The sequence below is a fragment of the Syzygium oleosum genome, unplaced genomic scaffold (genome assembly GCF_021117445.2).
Source record: "Syzygium oleosum isolate NSW1041296 unplaced genomic scaffold, Sole_v2.1 Sole_v2.03, whole genome shotgun sequence".
In the NCBI taxonomy this organism is placed as follows: domain Eukaryota; kingdom Viridiplantae; phylum Streptophyta; class Magnoliopsida; order Myrtales; family Myrtaceae; genus Syzygium; species Syzygium oleosum.
In genome coordinates this window covers 13,885,013-13,909,127 of record NW_026607487.1, presented here as the reverse complement: position 1 = coordinate 13,909,127, position 24,115 = coordinate 13,885,013, and the positions used below count along the sequence as shown (strand labels likewise).

General features: G+C 42.6%; 2 protein-coding genes and 1 long non-coding RNA gene across 3 annotated transcripts; 2 read left to right on the top strand and 1 right to left on the bottom strand.

The window, feature by feature from the left end:
• The first annotated feature begins 407 nt into the window (after positions 1–407).
• On the top strand, positions 408–2,259 carry LOC130137760 (protein DETOXIFICATION 16-like). The gene is made up of 4 exons (XM_056309847.1): positions 408–673; positions 1,222–1,763; positions 1,973–2,059; positions 2,133–2,259. The coding sequence occupies exons 1-4, from the start codon at positions 497–499 to the stop codon at positions 2,197–2,199; spliced, it is 873 nt and encodes a 290-aa protein (XP_056165822.1). The 5' UTR covers positions 408–496; the 3' UTR covers positions 2,200–2,259.
• Positions 2,260–13,294: 11,035 nt separating this feature from the next.
• On the top strand, positions 13,295–14,706 carry LOC130137763 (uncharacterized). The gene is made up of 2 exons (XR_008816154.1): positions 13,295–13,749; positions 14,274–14,706. It is a non-coding gene; the product is annotated as an uncharacterized LOC130137763 (long non-coding RNA).
• Positions 14,707–18,008: 3,302 nt separating this feature from the next.
• LOC130137759 (protein DETOXIFICATION 12-like) lies at positions 18,009–22,348 on the bottom strand. Its single transcript, XM_056309846.1, has 7 exons — positions 22,018–22,348; positions 20,223–20,767; positions 19,759–19,845; positions 19,591–19,647; positions 19,239–19,477; positions 18,860–19,065; positions 18,009–18,251 (listed from the first exon to the last, which is right to left on the bottom strand). The coding sequence occupies exons 1-7, from the start codon at positions 22,291–22,293 to the stop codon at positions 18,186–18,188; spliced, it is 1,476 nt and encodes a 491-aa protein (XP_056165821.1). The 5' UTR covers positions 22,294–22,348; the 3' UTR covers positions 18,009–18,185.
• Positions 22,349–24,115: the final 1,767 nt, after the last annotated feature.

Below are 24,115 nucleotides of genomic sequence, written 5' to 3'. Positions count from 1 at the left end.
AATGCAAGTGGTATTTGATAAAAAAAAATTTGTAAAGCTACTTTGACCTAAGTAATGTTTGGTAAATTTTTTTTTGTAAAGGGCTTTGGCAATTTTTATTTTTAATATTCCGATTTTACCCCTATTACTGTTCATCTTCTTCACCGTGAGGGTGGCCGGCGAAGGGCCAGCGAGGTCACCCGACCCAGGCGAAGGCCGCCTGGGGTCGGGTGACCGCCCAGGCGCCGTCGCCTGGGTCGCGCGACCTCAGGCGACGTCAGCCTGGGTCGCGACCCAGGCTGTCGTCGCTTGGAGTCGCGCGACCCAGGCAACCGTCGCATGGGTCGCGCGACCTCAGGTGATCGTCGCTTGGAGTCGCGCAACCCAGGCAACCGTCGCTTGGAGTCGCGCGACCTCAGGCGGCGGCGGCGGCGACGGCGGCGGCGGCGGCGACGGCGGCGTCGGCGGCGGAAAACCTTCACCCGGCTCGGTTCCAAGGGACAAGTGTCGCGTGATCATGATCGAGGAATTGAAGCGGCAGGCGAGTCTGTCGGGCCCGCTGATCGGGGTGAACATGCTGCAGTACAGCGTGCAGGTGATCTCCGTCATGTTCATGGGCCACCTCGGGGAGCTCCCCCTCTCCGCCGCGTCCATGGCCACCTCCTTCGCTTCCGTCACAAGCTTCAGCATCTTGGTACCGCTCTCTACTCCGTCGCTTTCTCGTGCATCACCATTGATGTTCCTGTTGCTGCTCGTTTCTTATTGTTGTGTGTGCGCGGGGTTTGTCTTCTGATGATGTTGGTCTTGCTAGTCGAAAGAAAGAGAGACATTAGACAAAATGGTTTGAGGAAAATGTGTTCTGAAGGAGGTGACACATCAGCACGAAACACGGGAATTGAGCGAGGCAGGAAATGTATTAACACAATAATACCCATCTTTACCGTAACATTGAGGAAATTGGAAAGGAAAATAAGTTCAATTTGTCGCCTCGAGGCCACATTCGAGTACTGAATTTGAAGAAGCAAGTGGTAAAATGTGATTTTAGAGTTTCGGTATCCTTGTCTCTGAACATGTATTGTGCTTCTCTGGTATTGAATTTCCACGCGCGACAGCGCTCGTGGAAATGACATGTTATATCTGCTGAGGTCGACTGTGCTTTGAGCATGATTCCTAGGTTGTGTATACTTAGATCTTCATTTTGTTTGCAAACTAAAATGTCTCGACCAAAATGTCTGATGAAAGCTAGGAATGGGAAGTGCATTGGAGACACTGTGTGGCCAAGCCTATGGAGCCAAAGAGTATCATATGCTTGGAGTTCACACGCAACGAGCTATGCTTACGCTTCTATGCCTAAGCATCCCTCTTGCAGTCATATGGCTCTACACCTCCGACATTCTCGTAGCTTTTGGCCAAAACGTGGAGATTTCCAGGGAAGCGGGAACTTTCAACCGTTGGATGATCCCAAGTCTATTCGCGTATGTCCTCCGATGTCTGAACAGGTTCTTGCAGACGCAAAATAACGTTCTACCGATGATGATGAGCTCTCTGGTTATTGCTTCTCTTCACATAGTCGTCTGTTGGGTCTTCATCTTTAAGTTTGGACTAGGAATAAGAGGAGTTGCTTTGGCGAACACGATTTCGAATTGGAACAATGTGATTCTGCTGGCGATTTACGTGAAGCTCTCTCTAGCTTGTATCAAAACTTGGACCGGTTTCACAAGAGAGACCTTGCTTGACCTTGTTAGCTTCGTCAAGCTTGCTGTTCCTTCAGCAGTTATGATTTAGTGAGTACCTATTTGTGCTTATGTTTGCTAATGCGATGCCAAAATTTATGATCAAAAGAAAAGATTAGTAGCTGTTTGGTTTTTTCGAAGCGTTTTGATGATAGTTGGTCAAACTGTATTAATCTAAGTCCCCTATTTCAGAAGTGAGAGTCCTAGCCTTGAACTAGTTTACTCACATCACTTGTCTCTTGATTTACTTTCTTTCGCAGTTTCGAGTACTGGTCCTTCGAGCTGGTCGTTCTTCTATCAGGTCTTCTGCCAAATCCGAAACTAGAGACGTCTGTGTTATCAATTAGGTATGAATTGAAAGAATTTGTATTTTCGTGGAATGAGAAGTTTAGAACTACGTTCATACCTTCAATTTTGCAGCCTCAACACTTGTTGGATGGTCTACATGATCTCTGTCGGTCTCGGCGGAGCAATCAGGTTTGTTTGAGTCATTTGCTTCAGTTGTGCAGTTTACTATGAGTTAGAAATAAAAAGAAAAGAAGAGAACAAATTTTGCTTGGCATTAACTTCACTAAGATAAATTCCTAGACTAGGAGGGGAGGGTAAAAGATGGGATTCTGTGAGGACAAGCTCGCAGGAGTCTTGATACTGTGGTACAGAATGAGACAAATGCATTGACTGCCAAATGTTGGATCATCTTTTTTTTTTATCCAGAATTAGATAAAATATTGTCGCGACCTTCCCAAACCGGCGCTCGCCGCCTAAGGGATTTGGCTAATGAATTACTAAGTTTAAACCTAGTTCGAGCTCTCCCAAGCCTATACCAATTCGCGACATAGATTTTGAGTTATTAACAGGCGAATCAATTTCATCTAGGAGTCGCCACTAATCAGTTTTTGGTAAGTCGATCGGACACCCAAGTAAAGCACGGGAGAAATGTTTCACTTCTACGAACCAGAGACTCAATGGGTACGGGAACTTGATTACACTAATTGACCAACTAGTATCCTTTCGGTACCTAACCTTATTCAATCACCACCTAACATGTTCACACTAATTGGGAATCTCAAAATTCCATCCCTAACCAAGCTAAGGGAAGCAACAATCAACACATGAACCCAACATGCATAATCAACCACATGCGAGGTTAAATTAAACGGGCATTTCAAAGTGTGTGAATCAAGCAACGTGCAATCAAACAAGATACCAATCATACAAAAGGGCAAGAAAAACCAATTCCAAATCCCAAATAATGTTTTTAATTTTCGAAATTTCTTAAAAAAAATTTAATTTTTTTTAAATTTTTGAATTTTCTGCATTTTTTTTAATGTTTTTCAGACTTTTTAATTTTTTTTACTACTAAACATTTTCGAATTTTTTTAATTTTAGAATATTTTTTTATATTTTTATTAATAAAATAAAGATTCCGGACCGGGTCCCTTGACCCGATCCGCCCGACACCTGACCCGACTCTCTCTGACCCGCTCGGGATCTTTTTCCTATTTCTTTTCTTATTTTCTCTCTTTTCTTTTTTTTTTCTTTCCTTTTTTTTGTTTCTTTTTTCTCTTTTGTCTTTTCTGGTCTTCCTTTCCTCCTTCGTGCCTTCTACCCAGAATATCCTCTTCTTCATACTGTTCTTCACCGAGGCCTCCCCCACGCATCCAGTCGAGACCACGCCGTGACCACCTCTTCACCCCCGACTGTCGGCACGCGTCGCCAACACTGGTGGCCGCCATTGGACCCACACTCTCACCGCTGGCTGCCGCCTCCACCGAACCATAAACTAACTCCGGCTATGAAAAATTACGCGAGCGACCGAACGTTGGTGTCGACTTACCCCTTTTTCTCCGAATCTCAAACAGATCTAAAGCTCTAAATCTACACGTACATAAACACACAAAACAAAGATGAGAAACTGACTGCAACGGCCTCTAACCACGGGCATCGATCCGGCGACGAAGAGCTTTTCGGCAGGTAGGGAATGCACACATGACCGACTCATACCGGAGTTAACATGCCATAAAATCACACGAAATCAAGGAGTCAGTGACCAAACATCAATCTTAAATGAACAAAACATATATCGAAGATTCTATGCATTGATTTCATGTTTCTTTTTAGTTTGGGCCTTCACTCAGGCATTTTATCAAACGAGTGGTATGCGAGTTCAAACGAAAACTTCAGGCCGAGATTCAAGGTGATATATGGCTCAAACGTGCTGTGTGGTGCTTTGCACAATCACATTTTGCAACAAAGTGGTCACGGTTTGCAAAAGAACGCTGAATAATGGCACACAGATCCGACGTTTGAAGCTTGAAGGGCTTCTTTCAGGCATTTTAACAAATACGTGGGAGGGGACTGAGAGATGGATTTTCTGGGCTGATTTTGACACGATTCATGGATTCTCTTCGACATACAACGTTTAAGAACACTTCTTTGAACGTATAACAAGCATTATCCTCCTTTGGTGGGGGCCGGGCGGTCACCGAATAGATTCGTTGTGCCCGGCACCCGAAAGGCAAGGGACGGGGACTCAAAACAGGGGAAGATGAAGAGAGCCCACCTGGTTCGGGGCTGACCGGGATGAATCACGGCTGTCGGAGACTCGACGGGGGCCGACGGTAACTCAGACGGACGGCGAGCGAACGCGGAAAGCTATCCCTTTTCCGATTCACTCCCAAACTCTCTTCCCCTCTCTCCTCTCGTTCTCGCTTCCTTTTTTTGCTCTCTGCTCTGGACGTGTGTTGACTGAGAGAACGAAGAAAGCTCTGCCCTATTTTGTCTCTTCTTGCAGCTTTTCTTTTTAATGAAATATGCAGACTACTTTCTTCTGTGTCCTTTCCCCCTTTTCTTCTTTTTCGTAAGTGTGCCCAAAGGGGGACCTTCTTTTGTCTTCTCTCTCCTATTTTTTTCTTTTTTTCAAAATTTTTATAATGATTTTCTAAATAAAAAATAAAATAAAATAAAATAAAAGGAAAATATGTTTTATTAAATTCTATTAATGTAAATGCACCTACTATCTATGTGCCATGTAATTTAATGAAAATATTTTTGTTCAGGGGTTAAAAATTAATCCCTAATTTTCTATGCAGTTAAACCCTAAATAACTAGGCAAAATTTAGGTGTTAACAGCTGCCCCTTTTCGAAGGGAACTTCAACGAAGTTCCATTCGAAGACAAAAAGGCACTTATATTTTGCCCGAGAAGGATATGGGATGATGCAGTGGCCTAGGGAGTGAGAGATGATTTACTTATTTATAAATTTTGATTTTGATTTTTTTTATATTTTTTAGTTTTGATTTTTTTTGTACGAAATAAAACTAAAAGGACGCCTAGGGACTAGAACCCTATGAACATCGAAAACTCTGTTTAGGGACTAAAACCCTATGAACGGCTAAAGTGAAGGGAATAAAACCCTGAAAGCACGCCTAGGGACTAAAACCCTATGAATGTCAATTGATTCTGCCTAGGGACTAAAATCCTATGAACGGCAAAGGGACTAAAACCCAGAAAGTACACCTAGGGACTAAAATCCTATGAACGTCAAAGGCTCTGCCTAGGGACCAAAACCCTATGAACGGCAAAGGGACTAAAACCCAGAAAGTACACCTAGGGACTAAAATCCTATGAACGTCAAAGGCTCCGCCTAGGGACCAAAACCCTGTGAACGGCAATAGATCCCGCCTAGGTACCTTGAAGGAACGCCTAGGGACTAAAATCCTATGAACGTCAAAGATTCTGCCTAGGGACTAAAATCCTATGAACGGCAAAGGAACTAAAACCCAGAAAGTATGCCTAGAGACTAAAATCCTATGAATGTCAAAGGCTCCGCCTAGGGACCAAAACCCTATGAACGACAATAGATCCTGCCTAGGGACTAAAACCTTATAAACGGCAATAGAAATAACACTTTGAAGGAACGCCTATGGACTAAAACCCTATGAACGGCAAAATGACTAAAACCCAGAAAGTACACCTAGGAACTAAACCCTATGAACGTCAAAAGCTCCGCCTAGGGACTAAAACCCTATGAATGTCAAAGACTCCGCCTAGGGACTAAAACCCTATGAACGGCAATATAAACATCTTATTGAAGTAACGCCTAGGGACTACAACCTTATGAATGTCGAGGATTCCACCTAGGGACTAAAACCCTATGAACAGCTAAGATCCCGCCTATGGGTTAAACCCCTATGAGCGGCAATAGGAATAACACCTTGAAGGAACGCTTAGGGGCTAAAACCCTATGAATGTTGAAGATTCCGCCTAGGGGCTAAAACCCTATGAACGGCAATAGGAACAACACCTTGATGGAAAGCCTAGAACCCTTTGAAATCGGTGTTTCAGGAAAGACCCAGAACCTTTTGAAATCGAGGTTTAAGGAAAGACCCGGAACCTTTTGAAATCAGGGTTTCAAGAAAGACCCATAACCTTTTGAAATCGGGGTTTAAGGGAAGACCCGGAATCTTTTGAAATCAGGGTTTTAGGAAAGACCCAGAACCTTTTGAAATCGGACTTTAAGGGAAGACCCATAACCTTTTGAAATCGGGGTTTAAAGGAGGACCCGGAACCTTGTGAAATCAAGGTTTTAGGAAAGACCCAGAACCTTTTGAAATCGAGATTTAAGGAAAGACCCGGAACCTTTTGAAATCAAGATTTAAGAGAAGACCCGGAATCTTTTGAAATCGGGGTTTAAGGAAAGACCCGGAACCTTTTGAAATCGCAATTTAAGGGAAGACCCAGAACCTTTTGAATTCAATATTTCAGAAAAGACCTTAAAACCTTTTGAAATCGGGGTTTAAGGAAAGGCCCGGAACCTTTTGAAATCAAGGTTTCACGTGGGGAGACCTGTCATGTAAAGAAAGAAACTCTGGGTAGGTCGTTGGGGTGCTCCGAGCTGCAAAAACTCATTGTGCAAGGAAAAAGACTCAGGGCTGCGAAAGCTTGCCAGGTCGATAGAGTGCTCCGGGCTGCGAAAGCTCACCATATCTATCAAATATTGAGGAAATTCTGAGGAGGCATCTGCACATCTAACGGAACTGTTATAACAAGTGCTCTGATAGCGAATGCGTACCAGGCAAGATAACGTCATGAGAGGCAATATCAAAATGGTATCATCAATGAGAAAGCATTGATTGCAAGAGCAATTCAAGCTAGTTTCGATTGTTTGAAAAATATTTTGCATCATTCAATATCACAAAATTGCCAATGGGCTTGAAAGTATCATCAATCATCAAATTCCCTTAGGAGAAAAGTTTTTGTCAAAATGATCTTGACTCGTAAAAAGGGTTCGTTAAATATGCCAAACAAAAGCTCCTTAGTCGGAAAAGGCTTCTCACATACTCTCGAGAAGGCAGTTTGATCCCATCCATTAATGTGGGAAGAAAACATGATCTCTCCGTATACCTCACACTACCAGTGTCGAAGGCTTCGAGGATCATTCGCGATAAGTACACATCAACCAATCTCAGAGATCTTTTAAAGGACTGTAATGTGGGTTTGATCGTGGTTTCAACAATAGATAAGCATTATCGGCCAAGAAATGAAATAATCGTCGATCAACATCTCCACCGGGTTTACAAGTTAAGAACCTTAAGACGAGATAAGATAACCTTGCCCCCACTTCTTCAAGCGGTAGCTTCTTTGAACATCCAAATTTCTACTTGAACCATCCCAATCAAAAGAGACTTTGGAGAAGATTGTAACATTGATTTTGGTAAAGGCTCGAAAGGCTCAGAAATTCACAAAAGGGGTTTAAGAGTTGGTGATCATCATGGTATCATTACCGTATCATCCAATCTTTTCGAAGGCATTCAAAGTTTGAAATTCAGTTCGTCTCGAAAGTCCATTGACTAATCATTTCAACACAAGAGCTTCACTCCTTTCTCTAATGGCTTTTTTATTTGTAATGATTTTTCTTTTCTTGCCAACATTTTTCTTTTGACATCTTTTTTTTTTCACATGAGAGCCTTTCTCTTGATGCAACTTTCCTCTCTTTTTTTTTATGGACATTGGCCTTGCTTTTACCAGGCACACTGCTTTTTCATGCCCCCTAGCTTTCATTTGACTCTTGCTCATTTGAACATTTTCAGCTTCGAGGACTTTCGAGAATTTTTTTTTTGGGCACGTTGTAGCATAAGCACCAATTATTTTGGTAAATCATGTGCCTTGCCCCAGTATGGGAAGACAATCACTACTCAGGCTTTAGAAATAAATATTCAGGCTCAACTTGACTGAACAAAGGGTATGAGTGTTTGGGTAGAGAAATAAATGCTCTTTTTCATTTCGGGATGATTCGAGCTTCCACGAGGATTCACCTGGAGTTACCACAAAAAGATTGATGCGAGTGAGAGCAAAGAAATCTTTCTCATCTTTTCCTCCAAAGAATATCAACCAAAACATCCAAATTTGCCCCATTGTGGGGTGGTCTTGATAGGGATATTTTGTAGAAATTCTTCACATGTGAAGGCTCAAAGGGGCTTGACCATGATCACCTGTAGTGTATAGGATATAAGAAGGAAATGTCTCTTTTCATTTCAGTCCACGTACCGTTCGCGAATGAATCCCTCGTCCTTAAACAACACTGATTTTTTCTTCCACTCAACTCTCAAAGTGTTTGCGGGATGTGTTTGGGAATGGTTTGCCTTTCCTCATTCTAAGTATTTCTCACTTAGCATGGATAACCTCTCCCTTTCATTTTGTTGATATCATCATGAATTGATTAAGCTCCATAGGGAATTTCGATTCAAAATGAATAATCCACCAAGCGTCAAGACAATTTTTGGATAAAGACGATATTCAAAATTTTTTGAAAAGTTTGCTTTCACAGTTTCTACCTTTGTTCTCTCTTTTCCTCAATTCCACTTTTGTGCTTATTTTCACAAAAAACATCAAAAACTTTTTCTTTGTAATGAAAATTCTCCATTAGAATTTTGGAAGAATGGTACTTACTTGCGGCATGCCGACTTGGTAACTCTGTAAAGAATAAGAAAGAATGTGTTAGTGCATGAATCTTTATAGATTGAAAAATTGAAAACGATACATTATTACCCTTCACTTGCATTTGTTCTTTAGGCCTTTGATGCTTCATGTTTCTTTGGTAGGAGGTGTCGCTCCCGCGGTCAATGTGCGCCTTTGTCTACAAGAGATAAGACATGTTATTTCCATTCCAAAGTTAAATTGGGTTAACTCAGGAACGATACACCCTTTTTTATGTTGAATTGAATGACTCCGTTTTATCATGCATCATGGGTGAGGGTTACTACCCTTTGAGTGACCTGCCCCATTTATCACCCTGCGAGAAAGGAAATGGAACATGTTATCTCCACTCTCTATTGAACTTAATTTAGGAAGGATACATCCTTTTGTGATAACTCGGATGTCTTGTCATGATTGGTCGGTGAGAGGCATTGTCTTCATCATCAGATACACTCCCTTTTGATATATGCTGCCCCATCATGTTTGGTTGGCGGTGTTCTATTTGAGCCCCTCTTCTTTTCAAAATAGAGTGACTCTAGCGCTTCGCGCTTCTTGCTTCTTGGTCATTTTTGCAATCACCCTCTCCAATTAGAAATTTCCTACCCATAGTGAAGAGAAGTGTTATTTCTACGTTTAAGTGAATTAGATTGAGGAACGAAATACACCCTTTTTTCAAAGCCGGGAGATCATCTGATCTTGTCTTGTCGACATGTTGCCTTTTTGTGATTTTCACGTTTCACTATTTCCTGCAAGAACAAATGACCACGTCGGTTTATAAATGAGATGCTTCAACTTGGAACGAATACTCCCTTTTGCATTTCATAGACGGAGAGTGCTTGATTCTCTACTTCTCGTGGACATGTTCAAAGTTAACTTTGCTTGCGTCCCCAATTGTGCTTTCAGGTCAGTCTCCTCGCCTCTTGATTTCAACTATCGCCTTTGCTTGTTTCGAGTATATAAACATGACTATTGCATGCAAAATGAAAGAGCGGCAATTCAAGGAAGAGCGTCTTAAGCTTGATGATGACTGCTTCAATCTCCCGTCGCGAGGGGCATAAAAGCCTCCCTATCTCAATAAGAGCACTACTGTGAATATACGACAATAGTAGCCGCGGTGATCAAACCAAAGAAAGCCACAATACCAACTTTGCATTCACTTTCTTCATGGCATATATTACAAAAGACAAAAGATGTCACACCGAACCTCTGGAGGCACCGGGACAGGATTATCAAATTTCTCTTTCAATCAAATCCACTAGCAAGCCACCTTCCCAATTTTGAGTGACTTATAGATTGTCACTCAAAATGCTGAGAACATTGGGAGAGATCTTCCGACCATATCCAAATTAATCCCATAAAGAAGGATTGAATAACACTGCCTCTCGCCTTGGTCAACCTTCCATTTAATGATGTCAATCAACAGAGACATGGCCTCTAGCAATAATCTCGCTATTGGCTCTTAAATTGGTCATACTGAAAACCTTGTGCATTTCTTGAGATAACAACGACTAACATCGTATGGGATCATGCGTATGAACAAGCTTCGACCCTTCATTTATTGTCAAAGGTTCTTGAATTGAACTGGTCATTCTTCACACCGTACGCCGACCGTGGTTTCCCTTTATGTACAAAGTTGATAACTTGAGTCCAACATCAAGGGTCACAAACAGGGACGTATCCCACAACAAAATGCTCTGGCAGATTCCAAGGAGTTGTTTACAAGTAATGTTCGCTCTCCTTTATAGTGCCCTTGAGAAGAGCATAACAAGTAAACATTAATTGTCTAAATCCAGTGAGCTTTGGTGGCTAGAACATACAAATGTTTGAATGCCTCCCCCAAAAAATTAGAAGCCAATAGCCAAGAATTCAAGAAATGGGCCAAAGCAATGGTTAAGGAAGAAAAAGGTCCCCATGAGAGGGTGCGACCACCCAACCTTTACTCTATACAACTCAATCTCTTGCTTTCGCATTTGGGGCGAATCTCCTCTTCCAGGCGTTGATTTTGGTGACAATGAAGGAAGACATAGTTCTACTAGGAAGTGAATCATTTGAAATGGGAGACAAAGTAATCGCCAAGTTCTGGAGTGCTAACGCGAGAAATGACTGCTTGGGGCACTATGATTCCTCCAAAAAGATACTCTGTCCCACTGAGTACTTCACTGGTGCATCCAGTGCATTTACGATATCCTCGTCGACATTTTCTCCAAGACTCTCCATGACCCCTACTGCCTCGTGTCCAAGACTTTTGGAAAATATTCAAGAAGGTCCTCTATCCTCCAAAATGTGACTCGCTGTGACAAAGAAAGGCGCGAATGATCCGACTCCAAACTTCGTGGGACATCAGCGAGTCCATCATCATCTCCCCGATCATTCACTTTCAGGAGGATTGCAATTCACACTTTGCTCTAAATATGCCCCCACATGGGTGCTCCACCGAGCTGAACAATGTTGCAAACTAAGTCGAAGGTTCTCTAATGGGCATTGTGAGGAAGTACTCTATCCTTTCGCATAGCCTGTGCGCAAGCAGTTGTGCATGGGGATAGGGGCATACACAAGAGTTGCAATAACAGCCAATTCCCTTCCTTTTTCTACAATCTCAACAAAATTGTCAGCGGCTGTCTTCCTAACATCATCCATAGGTCCGCTAATTAGATAATTGTTGGTGAGTATCTCTGTAACATCCAGATTACATCGCCTACATCCTCTAGCAATGAATCGTGGGATTCGCTCCCCAATCCAATTCAAATGTATCTATCTATTGTGCTAGGCAGCAAATGATCAGAAATGATTCAGAACCATCAATCGCTTGTCACGGATTAAGGCATCGAGTCTAACAATGAGGCAGCCCCTTTCGATTTGTTACGAGATATTTGATACTCAAGTCACGAGTCCCCAAAGGATGTGAACTCCATGAACACTCCCTTCATCAATTGCTGGATCTAAAGAATTTTCACGGCCATTCATCCATGAACTTGGGACGGCTCCACCAATCTTTGGCTTGAATTTTGTGCACAACATCTGGCGGTATTTCAATATCTCGTTGTCTTCCAAGGGAGATAAACACCAATTTTCGAAATTGTCCATTCTCACCTGTTTGCGAGAAAATGCATGAACAAATCAGTTTCGGAATGAATTGATTTTATTGGAACGATCACAATTTACCATCCTCCTATTCTTCCATGAAAATTCAACCCATATGGATAGCTTGCAGTATCTCCAATTGGACCCAAAGCAAAAAGCTGCTTATGAACTTGAATTTGAGTTGCATGATTTACAAAAACATTCCATTGGGCTCACAACTAAAACCTAAATCAGAAAACATGGTCCCAATGAGAATGAAAACAAGGACATGGTACAAAAAATTCTTGCATAGAGGAATGCAATAAATAATTCTTGTCCTAGCTTCTAAGTCCACTTCTTGGCGTGCCCAAGCGTGAGAATTCGAGGAGTGAACATCACGTATAACCCCATGGTCCCTATTTGCGAGGATTTGGTATTTCGCCAAGATTTCATCGTAAGATGAGACATCATTAAAAGATCAAATCGCGGCTATCAGTCGAACGCCCATTATATTCCAAAAGTTTCATATGCAAAAATGTGGCATCAATTTTGAAAGACTGATTTGTGATTTTACTATTAAACAAAGAGGTGATTCCTATTTTAAGAAATCAATACACAAAAAGTGATTTGAATTTTGATTCCGAAATGTGAATAAGAAAGAATTTTATTGAAAATGTGATTTCAATTTTATGCCCCAAAATACAATCTTGACTTGAAAGAATTTCTGCACAAAAAATGTGATTTTAAGCCTATGACTGAAAGTTTAGACAAAACCATCTGTTTTGGTAGGGCCAAATCAAAGGTGTTTGAGATTTATGCTCAAAGCTCAGTGTCAAGAGTGATTGCCCAAAATTTTCAATTGTAAGCTTAGATCACTTAAGGCATTCGATTGATTTCCACGAATTTCAAAAATGAAAGTTTCAACCAAAAGTTAACAAATAAAGAGAGAAACCATACTTACAGTGGATGACAAACTTTCAATCACATAAACATGCGAATGTAACGTGCGGCTGATTCCTACTCTAGACGGCTTAACAAAGTGAAGCTAACAGGGTGATCTAATCATCGCAGTCTCCCGTTGGTGCCAGGTCCTGATAACTTCGGCTCAGTCGAAAGGAATATCCTATAGTCACGCGGTCTCGCAGACAAAGATAAACACTTACGACACCAAGAGGGAATTTTCGGGGAAAAGAAAGGCAACCTCTACATCGCAATCTCGCATTCGAGGTTGTATCTTTCTTAACACCATCCTAAAATATCCTATCGCAGCCCAGGTCCGGCAGCATGATTGTGTGTGCAACAGTGTAATGCTAAAACATTTAAAGCATGCACAACAGTTTATAAACAAATAACGTTTCAAGAAAGAGAATTGCAATCGAGTTCTTACAAGGCAGCAAGAATATTTCCTAGACAACAACCTATGGAGGATGTCACTGAGGAAAAATTGAAGATTTGATGACAAGAAAAACTCGATTGCACTGCCCATAAAAACCCAAATAACTTGTGATGATTGCACCATGAATAGAAAGAGAATTGCATCCTAAATAGAAAGAGAATCTAGGGCTGTCCCAAGCTCCTCGTCATCTAGTTTCGGGCTACATGGGAAAGAACCATGCCCAAACCCAAAGAAGGGAAAAGATTATGTGGGTATAGCTGCTAAGAAGTCATCCACAATGCATGATTCTGATTTGAGTAGTGAAGAACAAAAATAATTCACCCGCTTTCCCCAATTTGTGCATGATTCTGGTCACGATTGAGGGCAACAATGTCTGTATCCTGATAAAGAGCTCCTTCCAGATGACAGGGAAATGAGTGTATACAATCATCTTGAAGAGCCGAGACAACGAATATTTGCGTCCGTTATGGCAGTCAGTGCTGCTATTTTGGGATGCTTTGCATTCTCAAAAGAATTAATAAGGATCCTGGAAGCTCCCGTCAAAACACAAGGTGTTCAATTTCTGTAACTGGCTCCCGGGGAATTCTTCTTTATAACTTTGAAGGTCTCTCTCTCTCTCTCTCTCTCTCTCTCTCTCTCTCTCTCTCTCTCTCTCTCTCTCTCTCTCTCTCTCTCTCTCTCTCTCTCTCTCTCTCTCTCTCTCTCTCTCTCTCTCTCTCTCTCTCTCTCTCTCTCTAGTATCCTTTGTACAAGTCATGTGATTTCATCACCAATGTGGTTTTCATGGATCCATCATGACCATAATATCAGAATTTACAGCTTCAAACATAATTGTACTAGTTCATTGGTGACTGAGAAAACAACACTAGCAGAATATGTTCGTTAGGTCCGCTTGCACAATTGCATCATTTATTACATGGACCTGCCAATTGGGTTGACTCCTGTTGCTTCGTTGTCTGAATCAACAGATCGAAACAATATGCCTGAGCTCTTTCATATTATCAAGTTGTACAAACTATAGAAGAGTCGATATATACCTCTGTATGGCGTATTTGCTTGATTGTGTGATGCAATGTATATGATTAATGGCGTGCTGTTACAATTTAAGTCTTTTATTTCATACTGCAGGTTTTTGGATACTGCGGTCTTCTCCTAGGAAGCCCCGTTTTTCTCTATGAGATCATAGCGTTTGTTCTTCCAGGTCTAACGAGAGCAGAAAGAAGGTTCCTTGGGCCTGTTGTTTTTGGGGTCTTTTGTACTTTTCTATGCTCGCATTGTGCTCTCCTACCATTTCAAACTTTTATCAAGACGTTTTAAAAAATGTTTCATGAGGGTTCTGCTCGCCTGTGTTTTGACTTAACCATGGAGATTGTTTCTGAAAATTTCATGGAATGTTTCTTGGAGGATGATACCTTAACAGATGGGGGATCGCAATGTGGACATAGTTTTCATAATGGAAACAGGGCAAGGGTTTTTTCCGCCCAACAAATTGATAAATTGGTTTTGATAGTTGATGTTTTTGCATGGAAAAATGGAATCGGAAGGAGTTTTCACTGCCCAATGAATTGATATTTAGGGTTTACAGTGCTAGAGAGCACAAACTACTGGAAAAATGAAAATATCATCCCATGCTTCTGCATTATCACACCTTATCTAATCAAGTCTCTATACTTTTAATTTATCCAATCGAGTTTTTCTATTTTCACAAATTTTCTAATCAAGTCATTCCGACACTAAATCCGACCGAATTCAGGTGATATGACTATTGGATGAAGCCAAAATATGATGCTGGTAAAATATGCAGATTGCCACATTGACTTGTGTGGAAAAATTTAGCGGATGTAGATAAATGATGTTGATAAATTTAGCCAATGTGAACATCCACATGGGAAAAGTTTTATCCACGTCAGACGCCACATCAGTTGTAGGGGTGTCCAAAAAGCCCATGCCGGCCCAGCCCGACCCACGCCGGCCCCACCCGGCCCTATAATTTGGGTTATTTTGGGGTTGGGTGTTGTCTACGTTGGATAGGATTTTTAGGTATGAGTATTACTAAGTTTGGATAGGGTTGGGCCCGACCCATTGACACCACAAAACCACTCATAAGCCACAGTCCACACATCTCCCTCTCTCTCCTCAACTCAAAAAAATCAACACTTTCTCTCTCTTCTCTTTCTCTCGCTTCTGTATCTCCTTCTTCTACGACATGATCTAGGGCCTCGGGGATGCTCTTCTCCTTCGCATTCTCCTCTTGAATTCGTGGCGAGATCCGCTTCCCCCCCTCCTTCCTCCGGCACATCCCGATTTGATCCGATTCGATTCGATTAGGGTTTCGATTTCCTTTCATCCGCTCCTCTCGATGGGACCGGAAAGTCAGCGCCTTTGCTCGCCCGCTCCCTCGCCATTCCTCCGACCGGGCCTCGGCTCCGGCGTCCCTGCGATCGTCGATTGAATCCTCCAGTTGTGGATTTCCCTTTTGGTGTGGGCGGTGTTGTTCTTCAGGGGAGAAAGCGGAGACCTTTTTTCTGTTTTGGGACATCTCTTTTCGTCGATTGGGACGGTTCTTTGCTCGATTTAGGCTCTGCCTTTTGCTTTTGCGTTTTGATTCGATCCGTCTCGGATGGTGAGTTCGGAGGGATTGAGGGAGTCGCCGCCCCCCGTGCCGGCGATGGCGATGGCAGCGAGGCAATTCGGGGTTACGAAGCCGATTTCGGTGTTGGGGCCCAACGAAGCTGATGTTTAGAGAAGCATGGAGTTGGAGAAGGATGAAAAAACTGGAAAGGTTGTAATTGAGTGACGAACCCGAACCCCGACCCGGCCTAACCCGACCCGACTCGGACCTTGGGGGTATATGCTGAACAGGGTCTTAGGCCGGGTCTGGGCGGGCCAAGCGCAACCCTATTGATTTTGGGTCAAGTAGGGTATCATGCAAGCCCGACCCGACCCGACCCATTGGCACTCCTAATCAGTTGGATTTGGTGTCGAAGGAATTTGATTAGAAATTTTAAAAGTAGGACAATATTAGACAAATTCAAAGTCTATGGACTTGATTAGAATAATTGTGGCACCCACAAATGTCATGTCAAAGTCATAAATTAACATAATTCCGCACATCGGAATTACAAAACTCTCAAACATTGTGTCATGATTTTCAAGACTTGTTGTGCAAAATTTTCTCTTTTTATTAATAAAAAGAAATTTCGGATTATGTAATTACTACATCATTTGTTAGTGGTGACTAAGCAATTCTCTTCAAATCCTGCATACCAAAGTCGGTTTTATCACTTGATATGCCAACATTATTTCAGCATGCTACACAACATATCAGCAGTGCAAACGATCCATGCCATGCTATATTATTCAAGATTTATTTCCAAATAAATTTTGGATTATATGCTACTTATGCTATCATATATTTACCGTATATCGTAGTATAGATGCCGGATGGAATTCATATAATATAGAACGATGCCGACTTCATACACGTCTCTGTGCAAATATTTTATTCACAAATCACAATCAAACAAAGTGTTCGCAGATTATAGGAGAAAAACATTAATAGTTGAAGAGACTTGATGGTGTCTTCAATTATCAGTGACAATAATTGCATTTTATATGCTAGCATATCAAGGAAAAGACAGAGGAAGAGGAATACAAAAACAAATGATGATAGACCAAAGCCTAATAAGACAGCAGCGAGGGGTTGTCGCACATCAGCATGCGGACAAGAGCAGTACTCTCACGTGTGGCGAGACGATAAATGTTTTCTTTCAACATCCGGGAAGCCGTGCATGTAGCATCTTCTCCACCTCCAACCAACAAATAATCAATTTCATTTGATTGGATCCATCAAATCATATTCTGAATGAACAGAGAGAGAGAGAGAGAGACCGCATGTTATAATCTCTTGATGGCATTGGCGAGTAGAAGACAAGAAGGGCCGACACCTATTCGCCATTAGCATTTTCTTATAACATGACATCAACGTCATGACTGGTCATAAAATCGTATCATAGCATTCTAACATATTGTCACCGTAAGTGTAAGATAATTGTAAAGAAAGAGAATAGTGACCGCCATTATCTTATTAAATTATAAATTGCATGCAAATTGCTATGAGTCAAGGCTATATGCACAAACCAAAAGTCTAGACTTAATCGATGTATGGGATGTTCCACGAGCCTCCGAATAATTGGGCTTTATATAAAGCAAAAGGAAGCACGGCACATCTAGTGTGACACGTGTCTATGAATATGTCAAGAAAAACTGGTGGCACTAATTTGTTTCGTTGTAGAAGCAGAACATTTGCAGTTTGGCTCCTTTTTGACTTTCAGCTTGAAAGGGATTCTGCATGAACAAGAAGGTAGAAAGAATCTTGCGCACATTGTGAGGGCCCTTTGGTTTTTTGGTGATAATCTGGCTAGACTACTTATCATCGGTGGCTGCTTATAGGCAAGAGGCGTTATTAGCTTTGGATCTTGATTTATGTTCCATGTTGCTGAGGTTTAGAATAAATTCCGTGATTTCTTTTCCTTTCAAAAAGACGGTGAAGCACTTAATTTGAAGATATCCCGAAGAGGGCTCTCCGCTGCAACACGATAACTATAAATGATAATGGCTAACAACATAACTCGACTCACGTATTTAGATTTATTCGTCTAGTTCACCAACTAAGAAACGGTATCTGAAAATGACCAAGAATCTAGGTACAACCTGTCAAATATCTCGATATGATAAGCATTTTCATTTAGGGCAAGGCAATGAAATTACCCCCAAACTCTTGTTTGAATGACTGATGTTCATGTTCATATATGACTTATGCTTGAGATTATTGAATGATGGCTGATGTTCAGGCGCTGGATATTTGTGCGGAAATGGTGACCTTGTTCAGTGAATTTGAGTGTGAATTGCATACGGCCGCAGATGCCATGTGTGATCTAATGCAATCTATGAATGTGACATCACTGAAATCAAGAACTAAACAACTGGAGAGCTTGTGAATTGCAATGATCATTTTCTCAGTTGGAGCTCTGCTTGAGCTCAGATGATCGATCCATTATCGGCTGAAAAGCTTCCGTCAAATAATCTCTCCCTCGCTTTGCATGCCTGCAACACCAAAAGAAAGTTCAGCACCAACTCAATTCCTTGATGGCAATTCCCACTATCATAGGTGAACACGGAGTCGAATACAACGGGAATTATCAAGAGAAACTGCCAATCGACGTAACATGACATGGCACAGCTCTACACATTGACGTGAATTGATACCTAGTTCGGTGATAACAATACTTCGTAATTACATTAAAACATTTTCTAACATGATTAACTAACATGAAAATATCCAAGACTAATCTAGATCTTTCGGTTGAGTGCAATTAGTTCCTAAATCTTCTTGAATATTACAATCAAGTCCTTACGAGGCAGCAAGAAAAATTTCTAGAGGACGGCCTACAGAGGTTGCCACTAAGGAAAAATCGAAGAATTGATGACAGGAAAAACTTAGATTGCACTTCCAATAAAAAGCCATATAACTTGTGACGATTGCACCATGAAGAAAGAGGATCTACAGCTGTCCCAAACTCCTGCTCGTCTAGTTTTATGAAGGTATAGCTGGCTGCTAAGAAGTCATCCCTAAGGCATGTTGTTTTTTTTTTTGGTAAAGAATCCCTAAGGCATGTTGTTGATTTGAGTAGTATAGGAAAAAAATAAATTACCAGCTTTTCCCAATTTGAGCAACAGGTCACGATTGAGAGCAACGATATCTGTACAATAGCACCCACTTGAATCCCTATCCAAAGTCCCACTCCTCTCAATCCCACCCAAAAGGTCAAAGTTGCAGCAACTGGAATTCCACACAGATAGAATGCCCCCAGGTTCACATAAGCTCCAATGTGTTGCCACCCACATCCTCTTGCAATACCTGATCGAGCAATACAACATCACGACAAAAAACCGATTGCATTATAATCGCTCGGGGAGGTGATTGACTTATCTAGTGTAGGCTTCCCTGTTCCTAAATCATAGTTCCATGGGTCTATCGAGATCAAGTCCAGACAAAGTTCTCTCCAATGATACAGAGAGGTTGAGTTATACCTGCAAGGACACCTTGGAAGGTGTCTAAGATGACAGAGAGGCAAACAAGAGGAGCCATCTTCGTAACGTAGTCCACGACTTCCTTTTCGTTGCTGAAGGTGTAACCGAAGACTTTCCGGGTTGCAAATAAGACCGCGCTCACGATACTTGTCTCGGTGACTGCTATAAGCATCACTGCATAGACAGCTACACGAGCTGCCTGCGCATTTCCTGCTCCCAATTCGTTGGACACTCTCGTGCTGTTATTGAAGAAAGACAGCGAAAAAGAGTTAGGGTTCTGTTAGAACATTATAAGTGTACTATGGGGGTCAGTCTAACATGCCCCAAGAGGCTACAAGAGGGGTTTACAAACCTTCCAGCAGCTCCAACTCCAAATGGTATTGTGTAAAGTGTTGATATCGTCGAGAGACTGTTCATGAGAATAAACAGAAAAGCAAATTAGGATGCGAGATCAATACACAGCTCTAAAATCATATGTTGGTCAAGTCATGAAAAATGTAACATGAAAGACGGGACATACCACACAGAGAGAACTGAAGTTTCAAGCTGTGGATTCGGTAGAAGCCCAGAAAGCAGGATGAGCAGTTCAAATGACCACCATTCAAGGCTACAATCCATCCAAATGAGTACACAGAAAGAAACTCCATCAACAGAAAATATCTTAAACAGTAAAACATAAAAGATGAGTTGAGTTCATTTTCCAATCAAGAGGAATGCAAGACTAATGCTAGGTGTACATTCAGCGGTATAATAAATTGATACATCAAGTGATGCGGTAGACTTCAAGAGAAACAAGTGGGTCACATTCAAAACCCATGTAACAATCCGTCATATCTGTTACTGCTAGCATACAAAATACGTAAAGTAGTCTTACTAGACCTAGCATGAGTCATCATTCAATATAAACAGCATATACACATGCACTGCTACTAGAAAACAAAGAAATTCACACAGAAGTAGCACTTAGGCATGAACATAAGTTACCAAAGCATGACAGCTGATGGAACAGCGAATTGGAAGAACTCCGGAATGCCTCGGAATATCTCCATTGACACCGGGACACGCGTCTTCCGGCACGCGCTAGAGAACGTCATGTACAGCCCGAGAAAGATCACATTCAACCAATAAGAAATTCCCAATGCCAATGCGGCTCCAAGGTTATGTAGCCCGGACTTGAACACGAGGACCCAACAGAGAGGCACATGTAAGCAGAGCGTGGCACAGGAGCCTATGAGCATTGGAGTGGTGAGGCTCTGGGTCTGGAAGTACCGGACCAGTGGTTGGAGCGCCGCGTATGCAAAGATCGCAGGGACGAGCCACACTATGAACCTACCCGCCTCACGTGAGATCAGCGGGTCTTGGCCCATCAACACAAGGAGTTTGCCCATGTAGAACCAGAGGAAAGAGAGAGGGACGCACACTAAGGTCAGAGAGAAGATCGCGGTGTACGTATGTGTTCCGAGCTTTTGGTATTGTTGAGCTCCGTAGGCTTGTCCGCACAGAGTTTCCAGTGCACTGGCCATGCCAAGCTGTTGTTGCAAATTCATGAACTAAAAAGTTTAGCCATCTATAAATGAAACAATTTTTGTCTCCCATACACTTTGGATCAAAATTCGTTCATAAAGACTGGTCTGAACATATGTTTTATAAAAGCAACCAAAATTGGTGGAATGGACAGTTTTTATGTCAACAAGCAGGCCCATCATCATCCTTGATCAGTTTTCTAACATAGTACAATTGCTTTTTCTGGACTCTCATACACACAAATGACTATGTGCAGTGTGTTTTAAAGAAATAACATGAGCAGCTCAACTGACAGAAGAGCCCAGAATGTAACAACCTCGTCTCAGTACTGTTACATGTACAACTCTAGGAACCCACAGAGAAAGCACATAGGTCATGCTAATACTAAATTGATTGATAAAATAATTTTAAGAATTATTGTCGGTAAATTGAATATCACTCACTTTAAAAACCTAATAATGTGATTTTGTCCCATCAGAATCAGATCCCTATCTTTTTCACTGTTAAAGAGCGTGTCCCTGACCAAAGAGAGAACGAGCTTTTTCCCAATTCTCACCAACTTGGGTTAAATCACCATTAATTTTTGGAACAGTTCTAAAACAACATAATTTTGAAAGTGACCAGCTTAAAGCAGACCAAGTATTGACATTGTCAACAAGAAGACAATACTAAAGTAACCGCCATCTTGGACTATTATTCAGCACCAGTTATGTGCCTATAATGCCCTCGGGAATCTCACAAATCCAACATCTATAGGTAATAGGATCGGCAAAGACATAATTATACACATTCAACTGGTATAGGCAGATGATGCTTCAAAGGGTCGATCACGACAAATGCCTAAGGACATGTACTCCGCTGTTTCTCGTGTGTGGTTTGGAGCAAACGGGTTACATTTAATTCCACGGAATCATTGTTGAGAATTGAGATTCTGACACACACGCCGTCGCTATTCTCATTATAGATCGTGGAGTTCATTTGCTCGAAAAGAATGAAAGGAAAAAACCGCAATGAAGATGAATTGGCTGAGTCTGCTACTTCAAATTAATTTTAGCTGAAGTGCATCATTGTTGAGAGCATAAGGAAGCATATGAAAACGGATAGCTCATGTGTAATTCAAACAAGCAGTCACCGATCATCTCACGACGACTACAATGGTCGTCCAGTAAGAAAAATGGCACCACGGTAAAAATCAATCCAAAACAAAGAGTTAAAAAACGTGAAGGGGAGAGAGGGAGAGAGAGGGAGTACGAACGAGGAGGCTGAAGCCGGAGACGGAGGCGAGGGAGACGGCCATGGCGGTGCTGGAGAGGGAGAGCTCGCCGAGGTGGCCGACCATCACGACGGAGATAATCTGGAGGAGGTACTGCGACGACGCCACCACCACCATCGGCGCCGCAATGCGCCCCACCCTCTTCACCTCCTCCCCCACTCCTCCCCACGTGATGCCATCGCTCTTGCTTTCTTCTGCCGCCTCCTCCCTCTTCACCAGCAGCCTCTCCTCCATCATCTGCTTCGTCTCTTCATCCATGGAAGAGCCGAGAAGGACTAGTAAACGGGAATCGGGATCTCTCCGCCGCCTGCCTTCCGCTTCTGTTAATATGAACACTTGGGGGAGAGAGAGAGAGACTGAATGTCCGTGTGGGAGATGGCATTTTGTAGGCAGGTAGGTAGGTCGTGGGAAGTGATGGCGGAAGAGTATCGCATGTGTATGCTAGCTGGCATTGTCCTTTTCTGTACTCTCGAAGGCGTGGGACGGATCCAACACCATGAGTCAACGACGCCGAACGCATCTCGTGGTTTTGACAGGAAGTGTCGTATTGGGACGTATCAATTTGAGGGAAGACTTCATGTCGACTTGTCAATTTCTCCGAGTTTATGTTGCCGGAAGAATAGGTGAGCATGGATTTAGAATAAAACCGGAAACCGAATTGATCTAATTATAGGATCGGATCCTGCGGTTACTTCCCAATTCTTAAAAAAGTGAAACTAGTATTGTGCGATTCATTTCCAATTTCCAAGGAAAAAAATGAACCGGAACCGATGAATTGGATCCGTGTTTTAAATGCTCGTTTTTAATCTTACCAAAGATAACAAGCATCCGCTTCTCATCTTCTCGTTCTACCACCTTAATAATGACAAACCTTTTTTTTTTTTTGTTAGAAGTAATGACAAACCGTTGAGATGGTAGAGATTAGGTGGAGGGACGAAATATTCGGTGGTTTGCGAGCAGCACGTGCTTATTATATTGTTAACCAATTACAAATTGACACCTGGAATTAAAAAATTGACCTCCTTCCGCCACGGCCACCGGCGGAGCCGGAGCTCCTGGCTGGCGCCGCATCTCTCCACTTTGGCCATCTCCTCCGCCCGGTGCCTCACTTCCAGATCTGGCGGCGAGGGACTGGATTTGGTGAGGAGAGAGAAGCCATGGCTGAAGATCTCTCTCCTTCCACCCACTCAGCCGACGGGATGGCAGAGAAAGTCGGGCGCTCAGATCTGCGGACGAGAGGCCGTCCATGGCCGACCCACCGCGGAGAAATCACAACTCTGGGGTGGCGACACGTGTCCGAGGGGCCCACCGTGTCAGTCTCCACGGAGTTTACGTTTGTTTGGCCTCCCCTCTCTCTCTCTTCATTAATTGTCGTCACCGACTCTGTCCTTCTCCTGCTCGTGTTCCCCCCTCTCTCTTCATTAATTGCCGTCACCTACCCTGTCCTTGTCTCACTCGTGTTCCCCCCTCTCTCTTCGTTAATTGTCGTCACCTACCCTGTCCTTCTCCCGCTCGTGTTCCCCCGTCTCTCTTCTCTGTTCTTCCTCACAGGCTGCACGAAAGGCCTCAAACATTTTGTGTCTCTCTTTTTCAAATTTCCCTCCCTCCCAAGAGCAAGCCCACCGGTCCCGAGCTCAGATCCGCCGCTTCCGGCACGTCGCCTCCGCCGTCGCCTCCAGGAGCCACTCCCTCAAGCCGAGAGCCCGTCGGTCGCATCCCGAGCTCAGATCCGCGCCTCCACCACGTCACCTCCAGGATCCAGCCCGCCGGTCGCAGCTGCTGTGAGTGTTAGAAACCCAAAGGTTAAGACTAATATTATTAAGGCAATGGGATGCTTCAGTGTAGGTTGCTTGGTCTAATGCTCGTTGTCTTCGTTTGCACCTATATATATGTTCTATGGTATGGAACTTTGCACATTTTTATTCCATCGAGAGTGAGTTCAGAAATAACTGGTAATAATGACAGGTTTTAGAAGTTTCTGTTCGACTTTGATTTTCAGTTTGACTTCAACTTGCAGGTCACGGTGGGAGGATTGAATTCAAAAGTTCACTCGAGAAAGATCTCGTTCCAAGAGAATTCG